The sequence below is a fragment of the Balaenoptera borealis genome (assembly GCF_965194805.1).
Source record: "Balaenoptera borealis genome assembly, chromosome: 4".
Lineage (NCBI taxonomy): Eukaryota > Metazoa > Chordata > Mammalia > Artiodactyla > Balaenopteridae > Balaenoptera > Balaenoptera borealis.
In genome coordinates, this window is record NC_138861.1 from 97414576 (window position 1) to 97440246 (window position 25671).

Sequence of the window (25671 nt, forward strand, 5' to 3'; positions counted from 1 at the left end):
CAGTCCTGTCCAATATAAATAAATTGTGATCTACATATGTGATTAAAAATTTCCTAGGAGTCACATTAAAAAGTAAAAAGAAACAAGTGAAATTAATTTTATATTATATTTCATGTAACCCAGTATGCCCATAATATAATCATTTCCAACATGTAAACAATACTTCAATATTTATGTAAATCTTCAAAATTTGAAGTGCATTTTACACATATAACACACCTCAATTTTAAGTGCTCAATAGACAAATATTGCTAGTAGCTACCATATTGTACAATGGATTTCTAGATTCTTCTGGGTACTAATAAAATATAGAAGCATACTATATTTGCTTTTAAATATTCATATTAAAAGAAATAGAAAGATATCTTCTAACGTTTTTAAACATTAAAGTTCACCTATTATACTGATAGAATTCTAAGTTCTTTTAACGTAAGTTTTACTTTTTAACATAAAGTTATTATTTTTTTATTACAAAATATTTGGAATTCCACTGAAATCAATAAGAATTCCATTGAACTATAAATTATACAGCCATGCACGCTTACTTTGTTTGGCACAGTGATAATGATACTACTTCACACATCTGAGCATTTACTATCTGATGATGAGGTAAAAAGATTAAAATAACTTGCAATTCTAGCAATTATTATGCAATCAAATACATTCAAGTAGGCTGTCAAATATCTGCATAAGCTTACTTAATACCTCTCTGTCTATATATTATACACAATTGCAACAGATCCTTCTCTTGAAGGTATTTTTAATAATTAAAAAATATGAATTTTTGCTATTTTTTCCATATTTAAATATTTTGTAAGTTGTGATATAATAAGAAATATATTTGGTCTTTATCCCTGGTTCCTAGCACAGAGCTCTTAAAAGCCTTGGAATTTCCTCAGTGATAGTGTCCTTTCCTCCTTTAATCACCCCTGAGTTCATGCTAATGAGATGACTAAGGGTGGGGCCCCTAGATAGCCTCAGGATGGGGCTGATCACCAGAAAGACCAAGTGATCAGAGAATTGGAAATTTCAGTCCCAGCTACCTGACCTCTGGGAAAACTGAGCTCTGTAAAAACTCTTGAACTTAGAGATTCAGAGAGCTTCCCAGGTTGGTGAATATATCAAGGTGTGGGAGGTGCTGGGAGGGCGGCATGGCCAGAGAGGGCATGGAAGCTCCATGCGCCTTCTACCATACCTTGTCCTATACATATACAGCACTTGGCTGTTCCAGAGTTATATCCTTTTTAATAAACCAGTAAACAAAAGTAAAGTGTTCTCCTGCGTTCTGTGAGCCATTCCAGCAAATTTTCTTTTTTTTTTTACTGAAGTACAGTTGATGTACAATATTATATAAGTTACAGGTATACAATATGGTGATTTGCAATTTGTAAAGGTTATACTCTATTTATAGTTAGTATGAAATACTGGCTATATTCCCTGTGTTGTACAGTATATCCTTGTAGCTTATTTACTTTATATATAATAGCCTGTACCTCTTAATCTCCTACCCCTGTATTGCCCCTCCCCTCTTCCCTCTCCCCACTGGTAACCACTAGTTTGTTCTCTATATCTGTGAGTCTGCTTCTTTTTTGTATTATTCACTAGTTTATTTTTTAGATTCCACATATAAGTGCTATCAAACAGTATTTTCCTTTCTCTGTCTGGCTTATTTCCCTTGGCATAACACCCCTCCAAGACTATCCATGTTGCTGCAAATGGCAAAATTTCATTCTTTTTATGGCTGAGTAGTATTCCACTGTATTTATGTACCACATCTTTACCCACTCATCTGTTGATGGATGCTTAGGTTGCTTCCATATCTTGGCAATTGTAAACAATGCTGCTATGAACACTGGGGTGCACGTATCTTTTTGAATTTGTGGGGTTTTTTTGTTTTTTTCAGATACATACCCAGCAAATGTTCAAACTTGAGGAAGGAGCCATGGGAACCCCAGATTTATCGCCAGTCAGTCAGAAATTCAAAAACATAACCAGAGACTTGTGACTGGGATCTGAGGTGAGGGCAGTATTATGGGACTGAACCCTTTAACTTGTGGGATCAGGGAGAGAGCATCAGAATTGAATTGAATTGTTGGAAATGCAGTTGGTGTTGGAAAACTGAAGAACTGGTTGGTGTCAGAAAATACCCCAGAGTAGTAATATTTATAACTTGATATATCAATTAATAACAAAAGTAATTTTATTATGTAGATTTTTAATAGAAAGAATCTAGCCTTATTCTAGGCTCAGAATTAACCAATCTTAATAAGTTAATTTGTAACTTCTGAAATGTGGCTACCTAAAACTATTCCAGCTTTAAAAAGTGAAAGTGCACACCAATCTTTTCAAACATTTTATAATACTAAACTCTTCAAGTTAACCATATCCGCCTGCCAATGCAGGAGACACGGGTTCGAGCCCTGGTCCAGGAAGGTCCCACATGTGGCGGAGCAACTAAACCCGTGCACCACAACTACTGAGCCTGCGCTCTAGAGCCCACAAGCCACAACTACTGAAGCCCGTGTGCCTAGAGCCCATGCTCCGCAACAAGAGAAGCCACCACAATGAGAAGCCCCCGCGCTGCAACAAAGAGTAGCCCCTGCTCGCCGCAACTAGAGAAAGCCTGAGTGCAGCGACGAAGATCCAACACAGCCAAAAAAAATTAATTGAATTATAAAAAAAAAATAATAATCCCTCTGAATTAATATATTTCTTAACCTAAAACAATGCTAAGCAATGAGTAGTTCCTCAGAAATACCAAAATCAAAGGAAAACTTAGCACCATCAGTGTAATAACTTAAAATTATAACCTTTCAACACAGTACAAGAATTAGTGTTGTAAATTATCTCCAGTCTAATTGATGGACAGAATTATGAAACTGCACAGAGTATTCATCTACTAAACACTACACTCTCTCTGAATTGACATGGAATTTGATCAAACTAATACTGTAAATGACTAAGAAAATGTACAACAATAATTTCAGGAAATCTATTTAGTCTAGAGAATAATTTCCTCTACAAAGAGTATCAAATATATGAACATAAAATTCTATTGACTCCATAATTCATATGGATAGTAATAATTTATGGAGTAAATGGAATTTATGTTAGAATATTTGATATTCAAAATCTTAAGCAACTATATTAGCAACTAAGTAAACACCTTAGACAATCTTGGGAGGATTAGAAAGAACAATTCATCACTAACAATTCAGAGTATTACTTCTAAAAAGTAGTTTTATAGCTTGATTTTATTGTGTGTATGTGTGTGTTTGTACTGGAAGAAAGCGAAGGAATGGTGATGATGTTGAGAGAATGAATTACTCAGTATAATAAAGTGACCCTCAATAAATGACAACTACTTTGTTATATTCCTGTAAGTAAAACTAATAATCATCAACTTCATTTCATTTACTCTACTTTACGACCAACAGAATATATTTACATATTTCGAATACTTTTTAAGTTGGAAACAATGTAAAATAGGACTATCCTGTCATCTGCAGTTCTAAAAATGAAAGAAATAAATTTGACTATTTTGAACTGAAAGCCATGATTTTGGTATTAATAGAACTGAACTCTAATTAAAATGATTTAACCACAATGAGAAGAGATTATCTCAGTAAGCATGAATCAGCTGATGCAGAGATAGTAAAAAAACAAAAAGACTAAAGAGTTAATATCTGATCTAATAAGTACTAAGAAATCACTGTTAAATTTCTTAGCTAGAGAAAGACACTCTCAAAGTGATATGCATGATGATTAGAGAGGAAAAATTTAGAGGTAATAATCTAGGCATAAGATAATAAATACCTAGATTAAAATGGAATAAGTAAATAACTAAAACAGGTAAGTGAAAAAGGAAGAAAAAGGAATAAATGCTAAGAACACAAAATTTTATTTATAGCAGGGGTTGGCACACTACAGACTGATGCCTGTCTTTGCAAACAAAGTTTTATTGGAACACAGCCATGACCATTAGTTCATATACTGTCTATGGCTGCTTGGCACTACAATGGGAGAGTTAAGTAGATCCAACAGAGATCATACGGCTCACACAAATCTAAACTATTTACTAGCTGGCCTATATTCGTTTCCTATGGCTGCTGTAACAAAGTACCATAAACTGAGTGGCTTAAAATAACAGAAATTTATTCTTTCACGGGTCTGGAGGCCATAAATCTAAATAAAGTGTCAGCAGGGCCATGCTCTCTGAAAGGCTCTAAGGGAGAATCTGTTTCATGCCTTTCTCTTGGCTTTTGGTGTCACCAGCAATCCTTGTCATTCCTTGACTTGTAGCTTCATAACTCCAATCTCTGTATCCACTGTCACATGATCATCTTCTCCCCTGTGTCTGTCTGTCCACATGGTGTTCTCCTCTCTTACAAGGACACCAGTCATATTGGATTAAGAGCCCATGCTACTCCAATATACGCTCCTCTTAAATAACTACATCTGAAATAAACTTATTTCCAAATAAGGTCACATTATGAGGTACTGGAGGTTAGGACTTCAAAATATTTTTTTTTGGGGGGGGGAACATATTTCAACACATAATTTGGCCCTTTACAGAAAAAGTCTGCCAACTCCTAATTTAAAAAAGTAAAAACTGGTACTGGGGGCTTCCCTGGTGGCACAGTGGTTGAGAGTCTGCCTGCCGATGCAGGGGACTCAGGTTCGAGCCCTGGTCTGGGAAGATCCCACATGCCGCGGAGCAACTAGGCCCATGAATCACAACTACTGAGCCTGCGCGTCTGGAGCCTGTGCTCCGCAACAAGAAAGGCCACAATATGGGCTTCCCTGGTGGCGCAGTGGTTGAGAATCTGCCTGCCAATGCAGGGGACACGGGTTCGAGCCCTGGTCTGGGAAGATCCCACATGCCGCGGAGCAACTAGGCCCGTGAGCCACAATTGCTGAGCCTGCGTGTCTGGAGCCTGTGCTCCGCAAGAAGAGAGGCCGCGATAGTGAGAGGCCCGTGCACCGCGATGAAGAGTGGCCCCCACTTGCCGCAACTAGAGAAAGCCCTCGCACAGAAACGAAGACCCAGCACAGCCATAAATAAATAAATAATAAAAATTAAAAAAAAAAAAGGTGCTTGTTTGTAAGTTTAAAAAAAAAAAAAAAAGAAAGGCCGCGATAGTGAGAGGCCCGCACACCGCGATGAAGAGTGGCCCCCACTTGCCGCAACTAGAGAAAGCCCTCGCACAGAAACGAAGACCCAACACAGCCGAAAATAAATAAATAAATAAGTAAATAAAGGAGTTCCTTTTAAAAAAAAAAAAACTGGTACTTCCTTAGTGGCACAGCGGTTAAGAATCCACCTGCCAACACAGGTGACACGGTTCAAGCCCTGGTCCAGGAAGATACCACATGCCACATAGCAACAAAGTCCATGCACCACAACTACTAAGCCTGCGTTCTAGAGCCCATGAGCCGCGAGCCACAACTACTGAGCCCATGTGCCACAACTACTGAAGCCCGCACACCTAGAGCCCGTGCTCCGCAACAGAAGCCACCGCAATGAGAAGCCCGTGCGCTGCAATGAAGAGTAGCCCCCGCTCGCCACAACTAGAGAAAGCCTGCACATAGCAACAAAGACCCAACGCAGCCAAAAATTAAAAATAAATAAAATAAACTTAAAAAAAATAAAATAAAAGAGTAAAAACTGAGGAGAAGTAGGTCCACAATTGCCATTGAACAGTGAGGGATTTCAAAGAGAAGATCTGGGATTTTGCTTTAGATAAACTAAGCTGAAAACAAAAGAGCCCTCAAAAGATGTCAGGCAGAAAGCAATATATGTAGGTCAGAATCTGGACTGGCTTAGAGATGGAGGAATCAGGAGTAACCTAAAAATGGGTGAGCATTCTCAAGGTAAATGTTTTATACAGCAGGTCAAAAATTGATCTTTAGAGAATGTTTCTGTCACATAACAATGTGATTAGATAAAAATGTGATGAGAGGATGTCACTGTTATACAACATTAGATAATAATGTAGAAAATAGTGTAATTTAGTATTATGTAAACTAAAAGAGAAGCATCTCAACAGTGACGAATACAACAAAAAGGGTGAAAAGAACTAAAAAATGACCAGGGAATTTGGTTAGAATGAGACCATAGTCAAATAAAGAAAACAACCTCTAAGAAGAAAACTAAAAGGGACACTAGACAGGGGTAAGATGAGAATGCTTAAGAAATAAAGCGCTATTTATTTGTATGGTGAGTACTGTAGATTAGGACATTGGTGACCCCCAGTAAACCACATCTCCTGGTATTCATATCCTTGTATAATCCTTTCCCACACAGACTCTGAGCTCAGCCAAATAACTTGCTTTAAGCCAATTTGATATTAACAGGCATTGGCAAGCAGGGGCATGATAAGCACTTTCACATGGGAACTTGTTTTCTTGGAACACTGCCACCTGGAAGCTGGATGCCATGCTGTAAGGAAGCTTGAGCTAGACTCCTGAATGATAAGAGACTGGATGGAGAGAGACTCTGATGCAAAAGAGGTCATCTGAGATATTCCAGCCCAGCAGAGCTGGCAACTGAATGCAACTGCCACAGTGACCTCGGGCCATAACTACAGGAACAGAAAAAGTGCTCAGCAAAGCCCAGTCAACGCAGAGGATCAGGAGAAATAACAAAATGTTGTTGTTTTAGGCCACTAAATTTTGTGGTGGTCTGTAAAGCAGCAATAGATAACTGATATAGTCAGAATAGGATATATGTTGAGAAACCCAAGTACACAAGACTGGGAATTCTTATAAACCTGAGAAGACTTGTATAGACGTGAAAAAAAAGAAAAAAGAAAAACCATGTAAATACAAACGGTAAAATTAAAATGTAAAGAGAAAAACTAAAGATGATGAAGATGAAGGAGTTGAGTCATACACGGAATAATGGGAAAATTTAAGACTAAAAACTTGGTCATTCTGTTTTAAGAGAATACCAGGGAAAAAGGGTTTCCACCTACTTCATCACTTTCATCTACTTCAATTCCACCATCTTTGTCATCATCCATTTGTTTATGTATTGTTTGAAGAGCTTCCAGACTAAATCTATCTTCTTCTGTGAAGCATGGTGGACTCAGTGACATGCAGGGATCTGAAATAGAACAAAGGGCAATTACTAACTTGCAATCCCCAAACACAGGCTATAGTCAAGAGAATGTAATTTAAAGCAAAACCAACAAATTAAATTTCAGACTAAGTCAAACTAAGAGGCTTTAAGACATCTAGTAGGGTATTCTTCACATCAAAAGTATAATATATGAACACACTGACTAAAAATAAATAATTCAATTTAATTGATATTAGTCAACTAAAACCAGTACTAAATTCAGGTTGTCTACATTCTTCCACATCTTTAACCATTTTCTTCTTATCCAGCTCATTATATTTATAAATTATTCCTCCCCCAAAACAGATAAACTCCCTCCTTTAAAAAAAAAAAAAAAACTAAAAATCACAGAGTACAAGGTGCTATTTTTGTATAGTCCAGTTTAAAACATAAGTCCTAGGGAAACATCACAAAGAATACAAGAAAAAGAAATGCAGACTATTCACATGATCCTTAGACATGTTTTTATCATTTTTCTATCTAACAGAATCCAAGAGTCCACCATATGACTTTTTAAAATAAAATGTATAACTTCTTAGATTCAACAAGGAAAAACTGAATTTTTAAAAATCTTGTTCTTCATGTTTTTCTTAACATACATTTATTGGCTAAACCTTTTCCTATGGAAAATGAGTGAATCCTCACATTTAGGTTGTCAAAAACCAACAATTTAAAGAGAATGTGGGGTTTTTCATGGCTTAAAATGAGATTAATAAAAATTACCTCCTGTTGACTCAACCAGTAAACAGTCTACATACCAAAATGGAAAAGTACTGCCAAAACTTCACTCACACCCAATCTGGCTGACTGCTGGATTGACAAATTCCAGGAACTGACTTCTACCAGGTCACTAAAATAATATCCTTTTAAAACATCATCAGATCCACGTGTATTTCTAGGAACAGTATGGTCTTAAAGTTTAAAGTGGTTATTAGCATAACAGAAGGGTTAGCCACAGTTTGGCTATCTCCTCAACAATAGTTAAAAATCTAGTTTATCATCTGGTCCTGTTAACTGACTGTGGACAAATCACTTGTCCTTGTATCTTAGTTACCTCTCTAAAATAAAGCAAGTAGACCAGATGTTTACTAAGCTCTATTGCAGCCATAATGGCCTAAGAATATCTAATTCTGCACTTAGGAAAAAAAATTACAAGAAAAGAAGCCAGTCCTGGAGACCAACTAATAATTTTCTAAAAAAAAAAACAATTTAAGCCTATATTACCTGCATGTTCCATTTATAGACCATTTTGGCAATTTAACATTTCTAATAGTTTTAAGTTTTTAATCTGAAACTTAATTTTGATTCCTTTAATTTTAGAAGGGAAGGAAACAGAAAAGGAAACTCTCTAAAAATGAAATTATAAGTTATGTGACATAAATATGTGTATAAATATTCAAAACTCTGATTAAGATTTGCTAAAATTTAAGAACTTACAGGCATAATGGTCAATTATGATCCCTAATTCACAAGACATCCAGAACCCTGATATGCCCACAAGTTATTCTGAATGGATGCAAAATAAAATATAAGCTCTCAGGTATCACAACAACACATGGTGTGAAGAAGATGTGTATACAACGTGCTACTGCCTCCAGCAGACATATTTTTAACACATATTTATTTTGCTAACCAACATATGAAGTGAAAGTTATTACAACTAGTACAATAAGGAAAGGCTCAGCATCACTCTGATTAAATAGGCTTTGTTGTCAAACTCTCTAAGCGAAGTCAACAGTGAGGACGGCAGAAACATTAAAAAGCTTGAGAGAAAATTAGGAGGAACATATGATCTGGAAAAAACTCATATATAAACAAAATGGGTAGTTTTTTACTTAAATTAACTTAGTTAATAAAACACTATCTCTTAGGGTCTACTTCTGGATGTAACTTCTCCATGAAGAATTTCATAAATACTAGCTCCTAGTGAGTACTTCTTTCTCTGAACACCATTCCATACATTCAACAAATATCTATTGAGCACCTACCATGTGTCAGGCATTAGAAATACCACAGTAAACAAAAGAGGTAAGAATTCCTCATAAAACTTACATTCTAATGGAGGAGATGAGCATAATAAGATAAATAAAAGGCATAGCATGTTAGTAGTGGTAAATATTAAGGAAAAACAGAGCAAAAAGCAGATAATGAAATGCCAAGGGATTTGAAATTTTCAACTGTATCTTTATTCTCAAATCATCCTTTAATGTTGTACTTTTAATTAACCTTTAATTGCTTAATGTCATTTTGTCCATACAACTAAGCTTATGAAAAGCGCAGGGACCATGTTATTCCATTTCTCACATGCTCATAATACCCAGGACTTAGCTGGGCACAATCTGGACCTCTGATAAATTCTGTTACTTCATACATTAACTAAATCACAAAATTCTAGGCTTCCATACTGTGCTAACCAGTGAGAGGCATTAGAAATTAAAGAGATAATAGAGTATCCTGTACTGGAAAAAGCTCACAGTCTAGGGAGGAAGAAGGCATGTTATTGGGTTAGGTACCACTGAGAACATTAATTGTAGGGCGTTATGAGAGCATGGAGAAAGGGCACCTAATCCAGATTGGGAAAGCGAAAGTCAGAAGTTTTCTAGAGGTAACCGTGGGGAGTTTTAAAGGACCTGTAGTTGATGACCTTGGGAAGGAGAGAAAAGCATGCCTGGAAAAAGAAACATCATATGTTCAGTGGCATGAAAAGAACATGAAACACTCAGAAAAATGCAACTGGTTAATATGTCTGGTACAGATAATATGTGGGTGGAAGAAAAAAAAAAAGAGGAGATTGGTAAGAAGGGGTCAAATCTCTGAAAGTGGTTTTCCATACTAAGGAATTTGGATTTTTATCCTGAAAACTGAGAAGCCCATAAGGGATTTCAAGGAGAGAACCAACACAAACAGATTCATTAGAAAGACCATTCTGGTGACAGTGGAAAATAGACAAGATGGAAGCAAGACTGGGAGCCACAGCAGTGGGGAAGTGCTTCAGGAATCCTGGCCGCACCCAACAGTCCATGTCCCCAAGGAATGGAGGAGGTAAATGATGAAGGCTGCTCTAAGGCTTGGTGTTTTGCCAAGTTGGAACAGCAGAAGAAAAGGAAAAACAGGGGTTGAGGATATGGCAAGAGTGATCCACTTCTCCACGTAAAATTTTATTTCCTTTTGGTACAGTGACTTAAGGCCTAGAAATCTTAGAAGAGTTGTGAATTCTGAACTCCATTACCTGTTCTAAGGTCTTTTTCACTTTTTCTCAGTTGTTTCCATTCTAGATTACTTTAGCACAAGTGATCATTTTTAACTGACCTAAATTTCTTTTAAAATATACAAAATGATATAAAAGAACTGTACATATAATGAATCAGGTATAATGGTTTCAAAGACAACTGCTAAAATACCAAAATCAGTCTCCTTTGCCAACATCTTACAGACATCTATCTTAGCTACCCAAAATGCACTATGTACTCCATAGCCAGAACAGGTTTCTCATCTAAACAGAATTCACTTGTTCATTTAAACATGATATGGAGTGCCTGTCATGTGCCAGGCCCTGTACTTGGTGCTGGACACCCAACTAAGACAGATTTCCTCCCCTTGGTGCCCTCACCTTGTGTTAAATGCAACATGATGGGATGTATCTTTCTAGCATTATTATGCTGAGCATTCCTTTCTTTTCTCTGGATCAAGACCAGCACATTCCACTGAGAAAAAAAGGAATCAGCTGAAACAGAGTAAGACTTAACCAAAGTCAGCAATCAACACCATTGTTAAATTCCACCTTGTTTTCCTCTACCCAAAGCCAAACAAACACTCAATCTGATTCTGCAGAAACAGAGTTACTGAATTAAAATGATTTCACCTAATAAGAAACATCTGATATATTCTAGAAGCCAATGCTCTTTTATGTACATAATGTAATCCCTACAACCCTGTGTGAGGAACATATTATCTCCATTTTTCAGATGAGGAAATGAGACTAATGAGTTACTTTCTTAAGATCACACCCCTAGAAATGACAGACCTGGGATTCACACCAGTCTTCAAGACTCCAATTCATGTTCGAGTGTCAGTATAATGAACATAAATGCGTCAGTGTCACCAGTGTCAGAGAAGAATAAAGGATTGCTATCATAGATACTGCCAGGACCTGGCTGAGAAGCAGAGAGAACCAAGAAGCATAAATGTGTCCCAAGGAAGGGGATCACTAGATACCTCATAAATGACAGACATAATCTAGAATACAGACCTATACTTCTTAGATTACTTCTCCTTTTGATAAAAACGTACCTTTAATTCACACTCCCCTTGAACAAACCTTTACAATAAGTATATTACCACAGTAACAGACATGTTGAAAGTTTAAACATATATTTGTTACTTATTTGTTACTTATCTAGCAAAATACATAAATGCCAGACTTCAGGTTAGAAGCCAGGTATACAAAGGGTAAAAACAAACAAATAAACTTAAATATGGCAAGTGCAATGACAGACATGTAATAAATATATAATGGCAGTAAAACTAAGGGAGTAGTCCTGTACAGCAAGAAGAAGATTTGAGGAGAAGGTGATATTTACATTGATTCTTGAAAGATGAGCAAGTGTTCTCTAGGGAGACATGAATAGGCAAGAACATAAGCTACTAATAGTTATTATACTAACAAAATAATGATGACAATAACTATCAATTACAGAGTGTCTATAACATATTACATAAATGTATATATAAATTATATATTATATATTTCACTTTGTTCATAAAATAGGCATTATTATTACCATTTGACTAGGTAATTAAGAGAAAAGACTGATAATATCATTGAGGGCCAGATTATGGAGGGATCTACAGATTATTCTAAAGTGACAATAAAGGGGAAAAAATATTAATAAATTACTCACTGAAACCCCCTACTTGCAGTATCCTTGACCTGCAAAGCTCTTTCTCCCACGTACACCCACTGTTGGTAACTCCTTTCATTCCAGCACAAATGTTTTTGCTCAGAGGTCATCTTATTTCCCTATCTAAAATAGCCTTCCCCTTTTCTATTTGCTATATTTTTCTTCACAGCACTTAATCACAGTGCACATATTATGTATTTTTTTTCTTACTGTCCAATCCTCCACTATAATGCAATCATGAGATGAAAGGCTTTGTTTTGATTGTTGCTCTTTTCTGAGTGCCTAGAACAGTGCCTGGCACATAGTAAGCGCTCAAAAACTATGTTTACTGCATTACTTACCTAACTGGTTTCCAATATAAGTGTTTGGAAGAGAAAAACTTTTCACGAAATTACTTGGCTGATTAGAAAACTAAGATGTAGAAAGTGACAATAAAACCCCTCACCTCTTTATAGTACTAAAGTTAACTCTTAAGTGTTAGTAAAAATCTACTAATATTACTCCTGCTCCAATTAAAACTATTCAGTGGCCCCCAAGAGCCTAAAGTATAAAGTCTATTTTTTCACTGTCAAATACTGTTTAAATACTTAATGAACAAAATATACAACATATTATAAAAAAAAAATGGAAGGGAACTTTAAAATATTTAAGATTCAAGGCCCTTATACTTTAGCAGCAAAGATAAAATTTCATGAAGGCGAGGACTAAGCTTGTTTTATTCATTACTATATATTATTACTATTATTATATATGTTATAATATATGTACATTATTATTATACAGTACCACTCCTAATAAATAATTATGGCTGACTGGCTTTTGCATGCAAGCAATTGCATTTTTGGTGGTATTAGGAAAGAGAAATTGGATTTTAGTAAGTGGGGTTAGAAAAAGAGAAAACAAGAACAAACCCAAAGAGGAAATAAGATGACATCTGGGACCCACAAAGAGCAGTCTGGCTCTCTACTGAGAGTGCTACTCAGTGCTCCTCGCTGCTCACCGCTCCTCCAGCTGCTGCTGCAGGCCTTCAGCGGAGGGGTGGGGAGGCCGGTCCCACACAACAAGCAACTGCCCTCTGCCAGCTAACAGTACTGCCCAGAGGGAGGAAGAAAACACTAGCAAGCGTGGGTGGAGGAGCAGTAGGATGTGAATCTGGAAAGATGGCTTGGGGTTATCAGTCAGTGAATGACAATGAACCAAGAAAGAAGAGTCTAAAAGAAGCCACTGATCATTTTTAAGTGAACTGTGACTTGATGGCAAATGTAACAGAAATCACAACTTATATTTTGTGTAGTGCTTTCAAGTTCAAAAAATGCTTTCCATATAGTCAGTTTTATTTTAATCTAGAGAAAAAACTATAGTCTCAGTTTACATGCTTGTTACCAGTGAATGCCTATTCCAACAGTACAGGCAGGAAGTAACAACATAAACTACAACCACAGCAGTGAGGATAGATGGAAGAGGTCAGACTGAAGTGACAACTGAATGTAGTGAGAGAAAGGAGACAAATATGACTGACATTTTTAGAATGAACTAAAGTCTAGGTAAAACAAAGGTACACTTCTATTTGGCTGAGTGAAACCAAACAACATAGAGTTACAAAATGCGCCAAATGTGATTCCATTAAGCCTTTACTAGAGGCATAAATATTTATGCCATATTCTATATTTTGTTGTCCCAGTCAATTGATATAGGCAAGGAATACAGTTCAGAAATGTAAGAAAATAAGAGCTTAAGAAATAAATGAAACTGAAAAAGTAAATCCAGCCTTTAAAGCAGTTTCCCTCCCATAATACCTTTAAGGTCAGCAAATTTCATGCAGAAAAGAACTAAGAAGGAGAGCCAGCCGACTTTTAATCACAAACCAATGACTGTAGCCCACTAACAATGTGCAACATCATATACTGCCAAGAACGTGGCTTACCACGCTGGCAACTATTTATGAGTCTCATGATTAGGATTTTCTTAATTACTACCACTGAGAGAAAAATTTTAAATAAATATTGTTCATACTTAGTACTTCCATTAATAGTTCAAGCATTTATCAAATCAAATACTTCAATCTGAATATTTTGAGAGCAAATTTTCTCTAAAATCTTCAGAGGTAACCGTTTGGTGTCATTTTTCAATAAACCAACAATCTGATTCAAACTCAAAAAGAAAGTGAATAATGTCTTCTTTCTTTTTTGATATCCTCTTTAAGGCAGAGTCTGCCTTATTTCTCTTATTATCCCAATGTCTAGCATATCACCAACACCTGGCATATAGGAGGATTAATGGATGTTTCTCAAAAAGTCTAATAAATAAATAATAAAGGCTGCCACATACTTTTTTAAAGAGAAGTTTCAACCCATAATCTATTATATTTCCTGGTATATGGTAGATATTCAAACTATGCTAATATTTACTGAAAGTATATTACATGCCAGAACAACAAATGAGAAAAAGAAAATTGTAACTGGTATACACAACGCTATACCAGGATGCTATAAAAATGCAGATGGATCCTGAATCTCAAATGTGTAACTCAGATTTTTGAAAAGTTCAACAAAGGAGACAGACCTCACCAACAACAGGACTGAGAAACCACTGCTGATATATCAAATTATGGCTTAAGTATTATACTGAAAAGAGAATAAAGAGCCTTTATTTTGAAACCCTTTCTGATTGATGACTGCCTCTTGGAGCTCTGAATCACTGACTTTGTTTACAAAGTACTCATTAATTAGTCTGACTCTTGTAAAAAGAAAGAACTTTCCCCTCATCTGTTAGCTAAAAATTTCCCTTAAAAATTGCTAAGTTCACTTATACCTTCCAAATGTTTTAAACAGACTATCTGATACAAACTCAGTTACTTAGGTCCTTTCCCACTTTCCAGGGATATTTTTCAACTTACCATCTTCTGATTATTTCACTCCCACTTATTCCCCCACCCTCACAAAGCATCTTGTCCTTGCCACCTCAAAAAGCTCCTGCTAATCTTCTCAAAGAGCCTCTCTAAAGGTAGGAGATAAGGTGATGCCTCTGCCTCAAAACTATCTTAATATGCAATTCATTTACCAACACATTCCTCAACCCAAAAATATCTACACTTATATTCATGGTTAACCAATATGTTCCTTTAATGTATGTAAATAAGTGAGAAGTATTTATGCAGCTGTATTTATCTCTAGATTCACTGACAGCTGCCTAATTTTTCCCACTGTGTTTTACACTATAACCTCCTAGAAAGCAATACTATATCTGAGTATAACTTTGCTGTATCTGTCATATGCAGGAAAATACTGTTGACTAGGTGCAAAAACCAAAAGTAAACAGATGCATGCATACACTTATTTACTGACTCCTAATTTCCCAGGATGCTATAAACACTAACTTTATTTATCTATCTGTTTACTTATTTATTTATGGCTGCATTGGGTCTTCATTGCTGTGCACAGGCTTTCTCTAGTAGCGGCGAACGGGGGCTACTCTTTTGCGGTGCGGGGGCTTCTCATTGCGGTGGCTTCTCTTGCTGCACAGCACGGGCTCTAGGCGCGTGGGCTTCAGTAATTGTGGCACGTGGGCTCAGTAGCTGTGGCTTGCATGCTCTAGAGCACAGGCTCAGTAGTTGTGGCATGCGGGCTTAGTTGCTCCATGGCATGTGGGATCTTCCCAGGCCAGGGCTCGAACCCATGTCCCCTCATTGGCAGGCGGATTCTTAACCACTAAGCCACCAGGGAAGCCCTAAACACTAACATTTTGATTAGCAACATTATGTGCACAGAGTAGTGAAATAGCTTTATTTTTATTTGTTTTGGAGGGAAGAAAATGATAATTCAAAGTTACAACCAGAACACTGTGCATGTACTTAATGCCACTGAATTATATACTTAAAATGGTTTAAATGGTAAATTTTATGTTATATATATTTTACCACAATTTTTTAAAAAGCTATAAGCAAAACATAAGCTATGGAGAACAAAGACCATTAAAACCATTCTACCTACATCAACACCTCAGGAAATAAAGAGAACGTTGTTGTTACTGCCAGGCATTGATCCAACTGTTTCACTTCTCTGTTTCACTTCTCTCTCAGTGCGAGAATTTAACAACAGTCAAAAATAAAATCAGTATTCCAATTTTTCAGATGAGAAATGTTGAGCACTCTATAGGAGGAAAAAGAACTTTTAATTCATTCTCATTCTGCCTCTTATTATATAACCTCAGGAAAGTTATTTAACTTATTTGCCTTAACTTCTTCATCTGTAAAATGGGAATAATAGTAAATTTGCAAGGTTGCTGTTAGAATTAAATAAGACATCTATATATAAAACACCTAATACAGTGTGTGGCACATACTTGGAACTTCATAAACAACACTCAATAGATACTTTTTATTATTATCCAGAAAGGTAAGGTTCCTGTTGAAATTAAACAGCACAGTAGGAATTCAATGCCAAGTCTCCTGCAATCTAAGTGTACTCTTCCTATAATATCAATATTACTATTACCTTAACAGATATCAAAAACATTCGTTTTTAATTAGACTTAACTCTAAATATCTTTTGGCCAATCCCAAAACCAAATACACCCTAAAATACAAAGAGAGAAGATAAAGAGGGAGCAGAGTATTTGTTGGGTAACTTATATGCCAGGTGCTTTACTTGGTTATCTAATTCTACTTCTCTCAACAACCCTACCAAGTTGGAATCATGCTACCACTTCTCACAATGAATTAGCCAAGACTCTCATATGTAAAGTAATTTACCCACAGTGAAAAGCTTTAATCATTTTATTGAAATTCAACCTAGGTCTGTCCAAATCCAAAGAACTTAATTTTTCCCTATATCTCACAATCTGTCAAAAGAAAAAGACTTCTTAGTTTTAAAAATACCCAAAAAGAATATTTTGTGCTATATTCCCATCACCTAGAACATCACCTGAAACATAACAAGTACTCAGTAAGTATGAACCGAATGAGTGAATCAATATAGAAACTTGATGAGTGGTCATGGGTTAAGCTGGTTTATATTTATATCTGCCTACCTTTAATTACACTAGAAAAGTTCTCTTTTTATATGGAACAATCAAATCAACAAAATATAACCAAACCACCAAATGTGATAAAGTACCAAGCACTTTAGCTGACAGCAACTCCATTCTTACAAGTGCTAAGGGTCAAAAACTCTAAGGTCATTCTTGACGACACTCACACATGTCACATCCAACCTCAGGAAACCTGTTGGTTCTACCTGTGAAACATTATGCAGACCTATTACGTAGACCCTATTCAGAGTCATCATCTCTCGCATGGATTACTGTCCCTCATCTTTAACGATTTCTCTCCCTTCCTTTTATAGCTAAATCCATGGCCACCCATTATAATCAGTCCTCTGCAAACACCCTCAACTCCCTTGCCATTCTCTCACTTCATCATTCTTGGTTAGCAAAGCCACAACAACTAAAGAAAAACCTAATTCTCCACCTACTGTGCATCTATACCCATGCATCTAAACACAGCTGATCATGATGCCTTAAATCCATAGCCACAAACTTCAACGGCACCCTTAATGTTGCCAGGCAATCATACAGTAACTCCCTGGTCTATTCACTCTCCCACTCTATTTCACATCTTCCTGATCCTCAACCCTCAACGTCTTCTCCCCACCCTTATTCATGGCAATGACTCTGCTTCCTGTGCTTCACTGAAAGAAAAAAAAAAATTTAATGAAGCAATTAGAAGAGATCTTCCACAAACTCTCACGACCCATCGAACTACCTCCCAGCGTCTACACCTCATACTGTGCCTCTGGCCTATTAACACAGAGGAATTATCCAAGTTTCTATATAATGCCAATCCCTACACTCGTGAACTAAATCTTATCCCATCGAGCTCCTCAAGAGCACTACTCCACGTATTCATCCTTAACATTTTGTTCTCAGTGGATCATTGGCATCAGAATATAAACATGCTTTTCTCCCATCCTTTAAAAAAAAAAAAAAAAGGCAAAACACTCTCAATTCCACTTTACTACTCCCCTTTGCAGAAAATCTCCTCAAAAACATTGCTAACTTACCATCTTGAATTTCTCTCCTCCTTTTCTCTGTTAAAATACACTCCAGCCAAAACAATCTTGAGAAAGAACAGAGCTAGAGGAATCATGCTTCCTGACTTCAGACTATACTACAAAGCTACAGTAATCAAAACAGTAGGATACTGGCACAAAAACAGACACAGATCAATGGAACATAATAGAGATCCCAGAAATAAACCCACACACTTATGGTCAATTGATCTATAAGAAAGGAAGCAAGAATATACAATGGAGAAAACAGTCTCTCCAATAAGTGGTTCTGGGAAAACTGGACAGCTACATGTAAAAGAATGAAATTAGAACATTCTCTAACCCATATACAAAAATAAACTCAAAATGGACTAAAGACCCAAATGTAAGACCAGATACTATAAAACTCCTAGAGGAAAACATAGGTGGAACACTCTTTGATATATATCACAGCAATATTTTTTTGGATCTGCCTCCTAAAGTAAAGGAAATAAAAGCAAAAATAGTCAAATGGGACCTACCTAAACTTAAAAGCTTTTGTACAGCAAGGGGAACCATCAACAAAAAGACAACCTGATGAATGGGAGAAAATATTTGCAAATGATATGACCGATAAGGGATTAATTTCCAACATATATAAATAGCTCATATAACTCAACATCAAAAAACAAACCACTTGGGCTTCCCTGGTGGCACAGTGGTTAAGAATCCACCTGACAATGCAGGGGATACAGGTTCAAGTCCTGGTCGAGGAATACCCCACATGCCACAGAGCAACTAAGCCTGTGTGCCACAACTGCTGAGCCTGCACTCTAGAGCCCGTGAGCCACAACTACTGAGCACGCGTGCCACAACTACTGAAGCCTGCGTGCCTAGAGCCCATGTTCCACAACAAGAGAAGCCACCACAATGGGAAGCCCACACACCACAACGAAGAGTAGCCCCCACTCTCCACATCTAGAGAAAGCCCGCACGCAGCAATAAAAACCCAACGCAGCCAAAATTCAATAAATTTTTTTAAAAAAAGGTGATTTTAAAAAAAAAAAACACTCAATTAAAGAATGTGCAGAAGGACTGAATAGACATTTTTCCAAAGAGGAAATGCAGATAGCCAACAGGCACATGAAAAACATTCTCACCATCAGTAATCATCAGAGAAATGCAAATCAAATCCACAACGAGATTATCACCTCACACTTGTCAGAATGGCTATCGTCAAAAAGAACACAAATAAAAAATGTTGGCGAGGATATGGAGAAAAGGGAACCCTTGTACACCGTTGGTGGGAATGTAAATTGGTGCAGCCACTGTGGAAAACAGTACAGAGGTTTCTCAAAACACTAAAAATAGAACTACCATTTGGCCCAGCAATTCCACTCCTGGGTATATATACAAAAAAAAAAAAAAAAATCAGAACACTAATTCAAAAAGATACATGCACCCCAATGTTCATAGCAGTATTATTTACAATTGCCAAGATATGGAAGCAACCTAAGTGTCTACCAACAGATGAATGGATAAAGAAGATGTGGTATATAAATAAAATGGAATACTACTCAGCTATAAAAAAGAATGAAATTTTGCCATTTGCAGCAACATGAATAGATATGGAAGGTATTATGCTGAGTGAAATAAGTGAGACAGAGAAAGACAAATACTGTATGCTATCACTTATATGTGGAATCTAAAAAATACAACAAACTAGTGAATATAACAAAAAAGACAGACTCAGATATAGAGTCTGCTCTATAGTGCCTGGGCGGGGAGGGGGCAATATATGGGTGGGGAAGTGAGAAGTACAAACTACTGGGTGTAAGACAGGTTCAAGGATGTACCGTGCAACACAGGGAACACAGCTAATATTTTGTAATAACAGTAAATGGAAAGTAACCTTTAAAAATTATATAAAAGGGACTTCCCTGGTGGCACTGTGGTTAAGAATCCGCCTGCCAATGCAGGGGACACGGGTTCAATCCCTGGTCCTGGAAGATCCCACATGCCACGGAGCAACTAAGGCCATGCGCCACAACTACTGAGCCTGCACTCTAGAGCCCGCGAGCCACAACTACTGAAGCCCACGTGCTACAACTACTGAAGCCTGTGCGTCTAGAGCCCGTGCTCTGCAACAAGAGAAGCAACCGCAATGAGAAGCCCACGCACCGCAACGAAGAGTAGCCCCTGCTCGCCACAACTAGAGAAAGCCCGTGAGCAGCAACGAAGACCCAATGCAGCCAAAAATAAAATAAATAAATAAATTTTTAAAAAAAAAGAATTATGAAGATGGTTGACAGAGATCTGTGCCGCTTTCTTATTTACTATCAGTTATGTGTCCTATTTTCTATCTTTTCATAATTTTATACCCATCTCAATTAACATCAACCTATATCAGGTATTTTAATAAATACTATCAACAAGTTATTAAGTAAATAAGTAAACAGTACTTAAAGCATAAAAAGAAATGAATGCATTAAAATATTTTACAGAAGTCAAGTACGTGCGCGGGTGTGTGTGTCAAATTGTTGGAGCTAGCAAGACTTCATGGAAATTAAATATTCAAGGAGCCACTCCGGTTATGTCACAAATTTAAGCATTTAGCAGAACTCACTAGCAACAATAGACTCATGGATACATGGGTGGGATGGTGTCAGATTTGCGTTTTCTGTAGAACATTCGGGTAGCTGCAGAGTGTGGATTCGAGGACAACAGACTGAGGGCAGAGAGACAAGTTATTTTATTATGCCAAGCCCCAAGGTCTAAACTAAGATTGTGCTAATGAGGTGAGACACAATGGGGCAGATTACAAAAATATTTACAAGGTAAGTTTTACTAATTTCTAGAACTCTCATTCACTCCACTATGGTATGCAGCCTCCATTAAATAGATATGTCATCAATCAGAAAAAGACCTTATTGATTATCAAGCATAAATATAACTATGCATCATTTTCCTTTGTATTTCATAATTTTAGAGAAAGATATATAAACTAAATCTCTGAATGATTAGATACTAAAAACTAAACTCATATTATTATAAACCTGTTATTTTTTTTGGCCCAATTAGCAATAGGAAGACTGTTCTTACAGACAATCCAAGAAAACTCCACCTACCACATGACAGATGGGAACATTGCAACAGGTCCCTTCCATTTCAGGATATGAGGAAAGGACAAGACACAGGGTGGCATCAAATAGGTAGAATCTGGCCTAGAAGGACATGATATCAAAGAGACTGACAATTACAGCATTCTTCCTGCCTACAAAACTCAATCAGAAATTTCTAAGAAATGACTTAGAATGATCTAGAATGGAATGAAAGAAGTCATTCATAAAATAGTACTGATCATTTTAAGTAATGTTAGCTTTGCTTCCTGAAATGATGTGACTGTGTAGATCCTATATTGAAAAGTCTTATTTACACTATTACCATAATCCAGGCATAAATTTAGCTTCCATCCAAAGAAAGAGCTTTGTCACTAAAAGACATGATTTCTATCCTAAATGCAGCTATACCCTTAACAATTAAGATCAAAGCTCTTTGCAGATCAGCAATCTGAAGATGATCAGAACTGGGTCAGTTTTCTAAACGCAAACTTTTAGCTCTTTTTCTGATGGGGGCGGGGTGGGTGGGGGATGGAAGAAGTGAGAACAACATCTGCATGTTGTCTGACTATTAAAAGCTCAAATCCAGTTCCCTCCTCTCCTCCTCTCCACTGCTGCCATCAGAGATAACTTCATCACTTCCCCCACAGCTTTCCTGTAATGGTCTCCCTATCTCTAGTACCACCACGCTACAAATGTATCCCCTTTTACGGCCACCATATCTTTAGAATATGAAGATGGTCACATCACCCCTCCTGCTGAAATCCTTCAGTACTTCCCAATCCCCCAAAGAATAAAGCCCAATGACCACAGCATGAAATACAAAGCACATTCTGATCCCTGAAGAATCATTTCACTAGTGATTAACCCCCTCTATAAAGCCTTCCTGACTGCTTAACAGGTATTTCCTATTCTCCACTTTCACAGCATTTTTATGCATAACTATTATAATCACATGTAACTGTCTACCTATCAGCCCATATATTCCCTAAATAATCATAATACCATCAACTCTGGCAACAGACATGAGCTCTAATCTCAATTTCACTGCAGTAACCATGTAACCTTCAGCAAACCTCTTAACATCTTTGGTTCTTAACTTCCTCACCTGCAAAATTAGCATAAAATATTCACCCTCATAACTTCTTATGAGTAGCACTGAAAAATATAAGTAAAAACTAATACATGGTTTTAGTAAACCTGGAGAACTACAGTGCAGCTAACAACACCCATAAAACCTAAAAAGAAACTAACACGTATTACACAAAGGAACTAAACCTTCTCTATGGAAAGTATAAGCCCTACTTTTGTGATGAGGATATATGTAATGAGTTTTATTTAAGTAAAATGTCCTGCTTTTCAGAGCAAAGACGTAACAAGCCACGTTAAATGTGACCTTCAACTTTAAATCAACAAAATTACAATTAATTTTATATAAATGCTTATTAAATCTTCAGAGAAATTAGTATTCAAACAAAAACAACACAGCCTCAGTTCCTAGAAACTTTTTATTCAAAATAACTACTGACAAATCTAGCATGTAACGGCATTACCTTTAAAAAATATGCAAGCGTGATGAAATGACTTAAGTAAAATTTTTAAAAATTCATTTAAAATATGGGACACATATTTTCTACAAAGACGTTTGGTATTTTAAAGTTGCCTCAGCAAACATGGGCTCCTCCCTTTTAATACGCCCTTTTAATATGTCCCTGTGTGTCTCATCATTTCATAAGGAATAAACTTCCTGGGAAAGGAAGGGTAAGAAAGGAAGGAACGAGGAAATTCTTAAATGAGAGCAGACAACAGGAACTGGAGATAGGGATTAGCAACTGAAATATGTGCTGTTCTAATGAAGAAGAAGGGGGAGAGGAGGCTAAGCTGGAGGGAAGGAGAGCAGCACAGTCTGGGATCTCCAGTTACTGCACCAGTGAGAGAGAGGGAGGAAAAAGCCCGTCCCAGGGATACGACACCACAAATACAAAACAATACAGTAAGCCCCTACATACGAACCTTCAAGTTGTGTACTTTCAAAGATGTGAACATGGGTTCACATGTCCAATCACGTAAGTTAGTTCATGTGCCTGGTGTACATTGTCACGTGCGTGCATCCTCTACAAGTCATTGTGCTTTTGTGTACTTTACAGTACTGTACAGAGTACAGTAGTACAGTATCTTTATTTCAGGCCCAGGATGTAATCTATGACAAGAAAAAAAGAGCTACTCTCCAAACATCAGTGAATCACTTTTTCAAGACGGTAGATAGAATTGAATCCAGCAAGGAAACAGAACCTGTGCCATCAATGTTAGGCATGAGTGAAATTGCACCTTGCCCTCTGTCTCCTATTGCTGATGATCCTTCAGCTCTACCATCTCCCACCTTCTCTCCCTCCTCCAGTCAGTAACTCTTCTTGCCTGTTCACTCACTGCCAGTCCCTGTATGCCAGCTGTTATACTGTACTACTGTACTTTTCAAGGTACTGTAAGATTAAAAATATTTTCTTTATTTTTTGTTTGTTTTTTATGTATTATTTGTGTGAAAAGTATTATAAACCTATTACAGTACAGTACTATATAGCCAATTGTGTTAGTTGGGTACCTAGGTTAACTTTGTTGGACTTACGAACAGAACTCTCGGACAGAACTCATTCATATGTAGGGGACTTACTGTATACTGAATCTTCAAAGCTCAAATAAAAACAACCCTTCCCACTATGAGTATGAGCTTAAATCGGAAGGAAACAATTTTCTTCAAGACTATATTTAGTGAGAATAAGGAATTAAGCAGACAAATTAGATTTCAAGGAACTAACTCTTATAAACACAATTGGTTTGAAAGTTTTCATGTTAAATATAAGGTAAAATTTTACTAAAATTATACTGAAGTAATTTTTTTAAAGTAAAATTTCAACTGAATTTCAAGTACAAAGTTATGCAGCAACCACACAGAGCCTTACTTCTTACTGCATTACATGAATTTTAATCCCTGTAAAGTATAACAAGGTTCTCTTTGTTTAAACTCTGGTGGAAAAAAAAAATCAATAACTACTTTGACAGCAGTTTTAATTACTGGTAACTTAAGAAACTAAAGTCTTAAAATTCCTTTTTCTCCCTAATATCACATGTACTTTTCTACCTAACCTCTTGGGAATGATACTCAACTATGTGCCTAAAGAAGTCAAAGTTTCTCTCAAGCATCCAGTGTTTAATTTGAAGGAAGACAAACTAGGAAACACCAATGATTTGGGAAACAGGAAGCCTAGGTTGTGCAGACAGCTCTATACATACAGTAGTAGCTTCTATTTCCTATAAACCAGAGGGACTCAACCAGATCTCAAAGGTTACTTCTAACCAAAACCACACAAAGATAACACAAAAAAGAAAATTACAGGCCAATATCACTGATGCACATAGATGCAAAAATCCTCAACAAAATACTAGCAAACCGAATCCAACAATACATTAAAAGGATCATACACTGTTATCAAGTGGGATTATCCCAGGGATGCAAGGATTTTTCAATATCTGCAAATAATCAATGTGATACACCACATTAACAAATTGAACAATAAAAACCACATGATCATCTCAATAGACACAGAAAAGGGTTTTGACAAAATTCAGCATTCATTTACACAAAAACTGTCCAGGAAGTAGGCACAGAAGGAACATACCTCACCATAATCAAAGCCATATATGACAAACTCACAGCTAACATCATACTCAATGGTGAAAAGCTGAAAACATTTCCTCTAAGATTGGAAACACGACAAGGATGCCCACTCTCATCACTTATTCAACATAATATTGGAAGTCCTAGCCACAGCAGTCAGACAAGAAAAAGAAATAAAAGGAATCCAAATTAGAAAGAAGTAAAACTGTCACTATTTGCAGATGACATGATACTACAAAGAGAAAATCCTAAAGATGCCACCAGAAACTACCAGAGCTCTTCAATGAATTCAGTAAAGTGGCAGGGTACAAAATTAATACACAGAAATCTGTTACATTTCAAAACACTCACAAAACAGTATCAGAAAGAGAAATTAAGGAAACAATTCCATTTACCATCGCATCAAAAAAAAATAAAATATCTACGAATAAACCTACCTAAGGAGTTTGTAAAAGATTTGTACTCAGAAAACTGTAAGACACTGATGAAAGAAATTGAAAACAACACAAACAGAAGGAAAAATATATCGTGTTCATGGATTGAAAGAATTAGTGTTGTTGAAATGACAATACTATCCAAGGTAATCTACAGATTCGATGTAATCCCTATCAAAATAACAAGGGCGGACTTCCCTGGTGGCGCAGTGGTTAAGAATCCGCCTGCCAATGCAGGGTACACAGGTTCAAGCCCTGGTCCGGAAAGATCCCACATGCCGCAGAGTCACTAAGACTGTGTGCCACAACTACTGAGCCTGCGCTCTAGAGATTGCGAGCCACAACTACTGAAGCCCGCATGCCTAGAGCCTGTGCTCCACAACAAGAGAAGCCAC

General features: G+C 36.8%; 1 protein-coding gene across 1 annotated transcript in view; it reads right to left on the reverse strand.

The window, feature by feature from the left end:
- The window catches only part of STIM2 (stromal interaction molecule 2), a 162876-nt gene that overhangs the window by 96875 nt on the left and 40330 nt on the right, over nt 1-25671 (reverse strand). The window contains exon 2 of the mRNA XM_082389255.1: nt 6978-7108. Coding sequence (XP_082245381.1) covers nt 6978-7108 — 131 coding nt within the window. The remainder of the gene's footprint in view (nt 1-6977; nt 7109-25671) is intronic.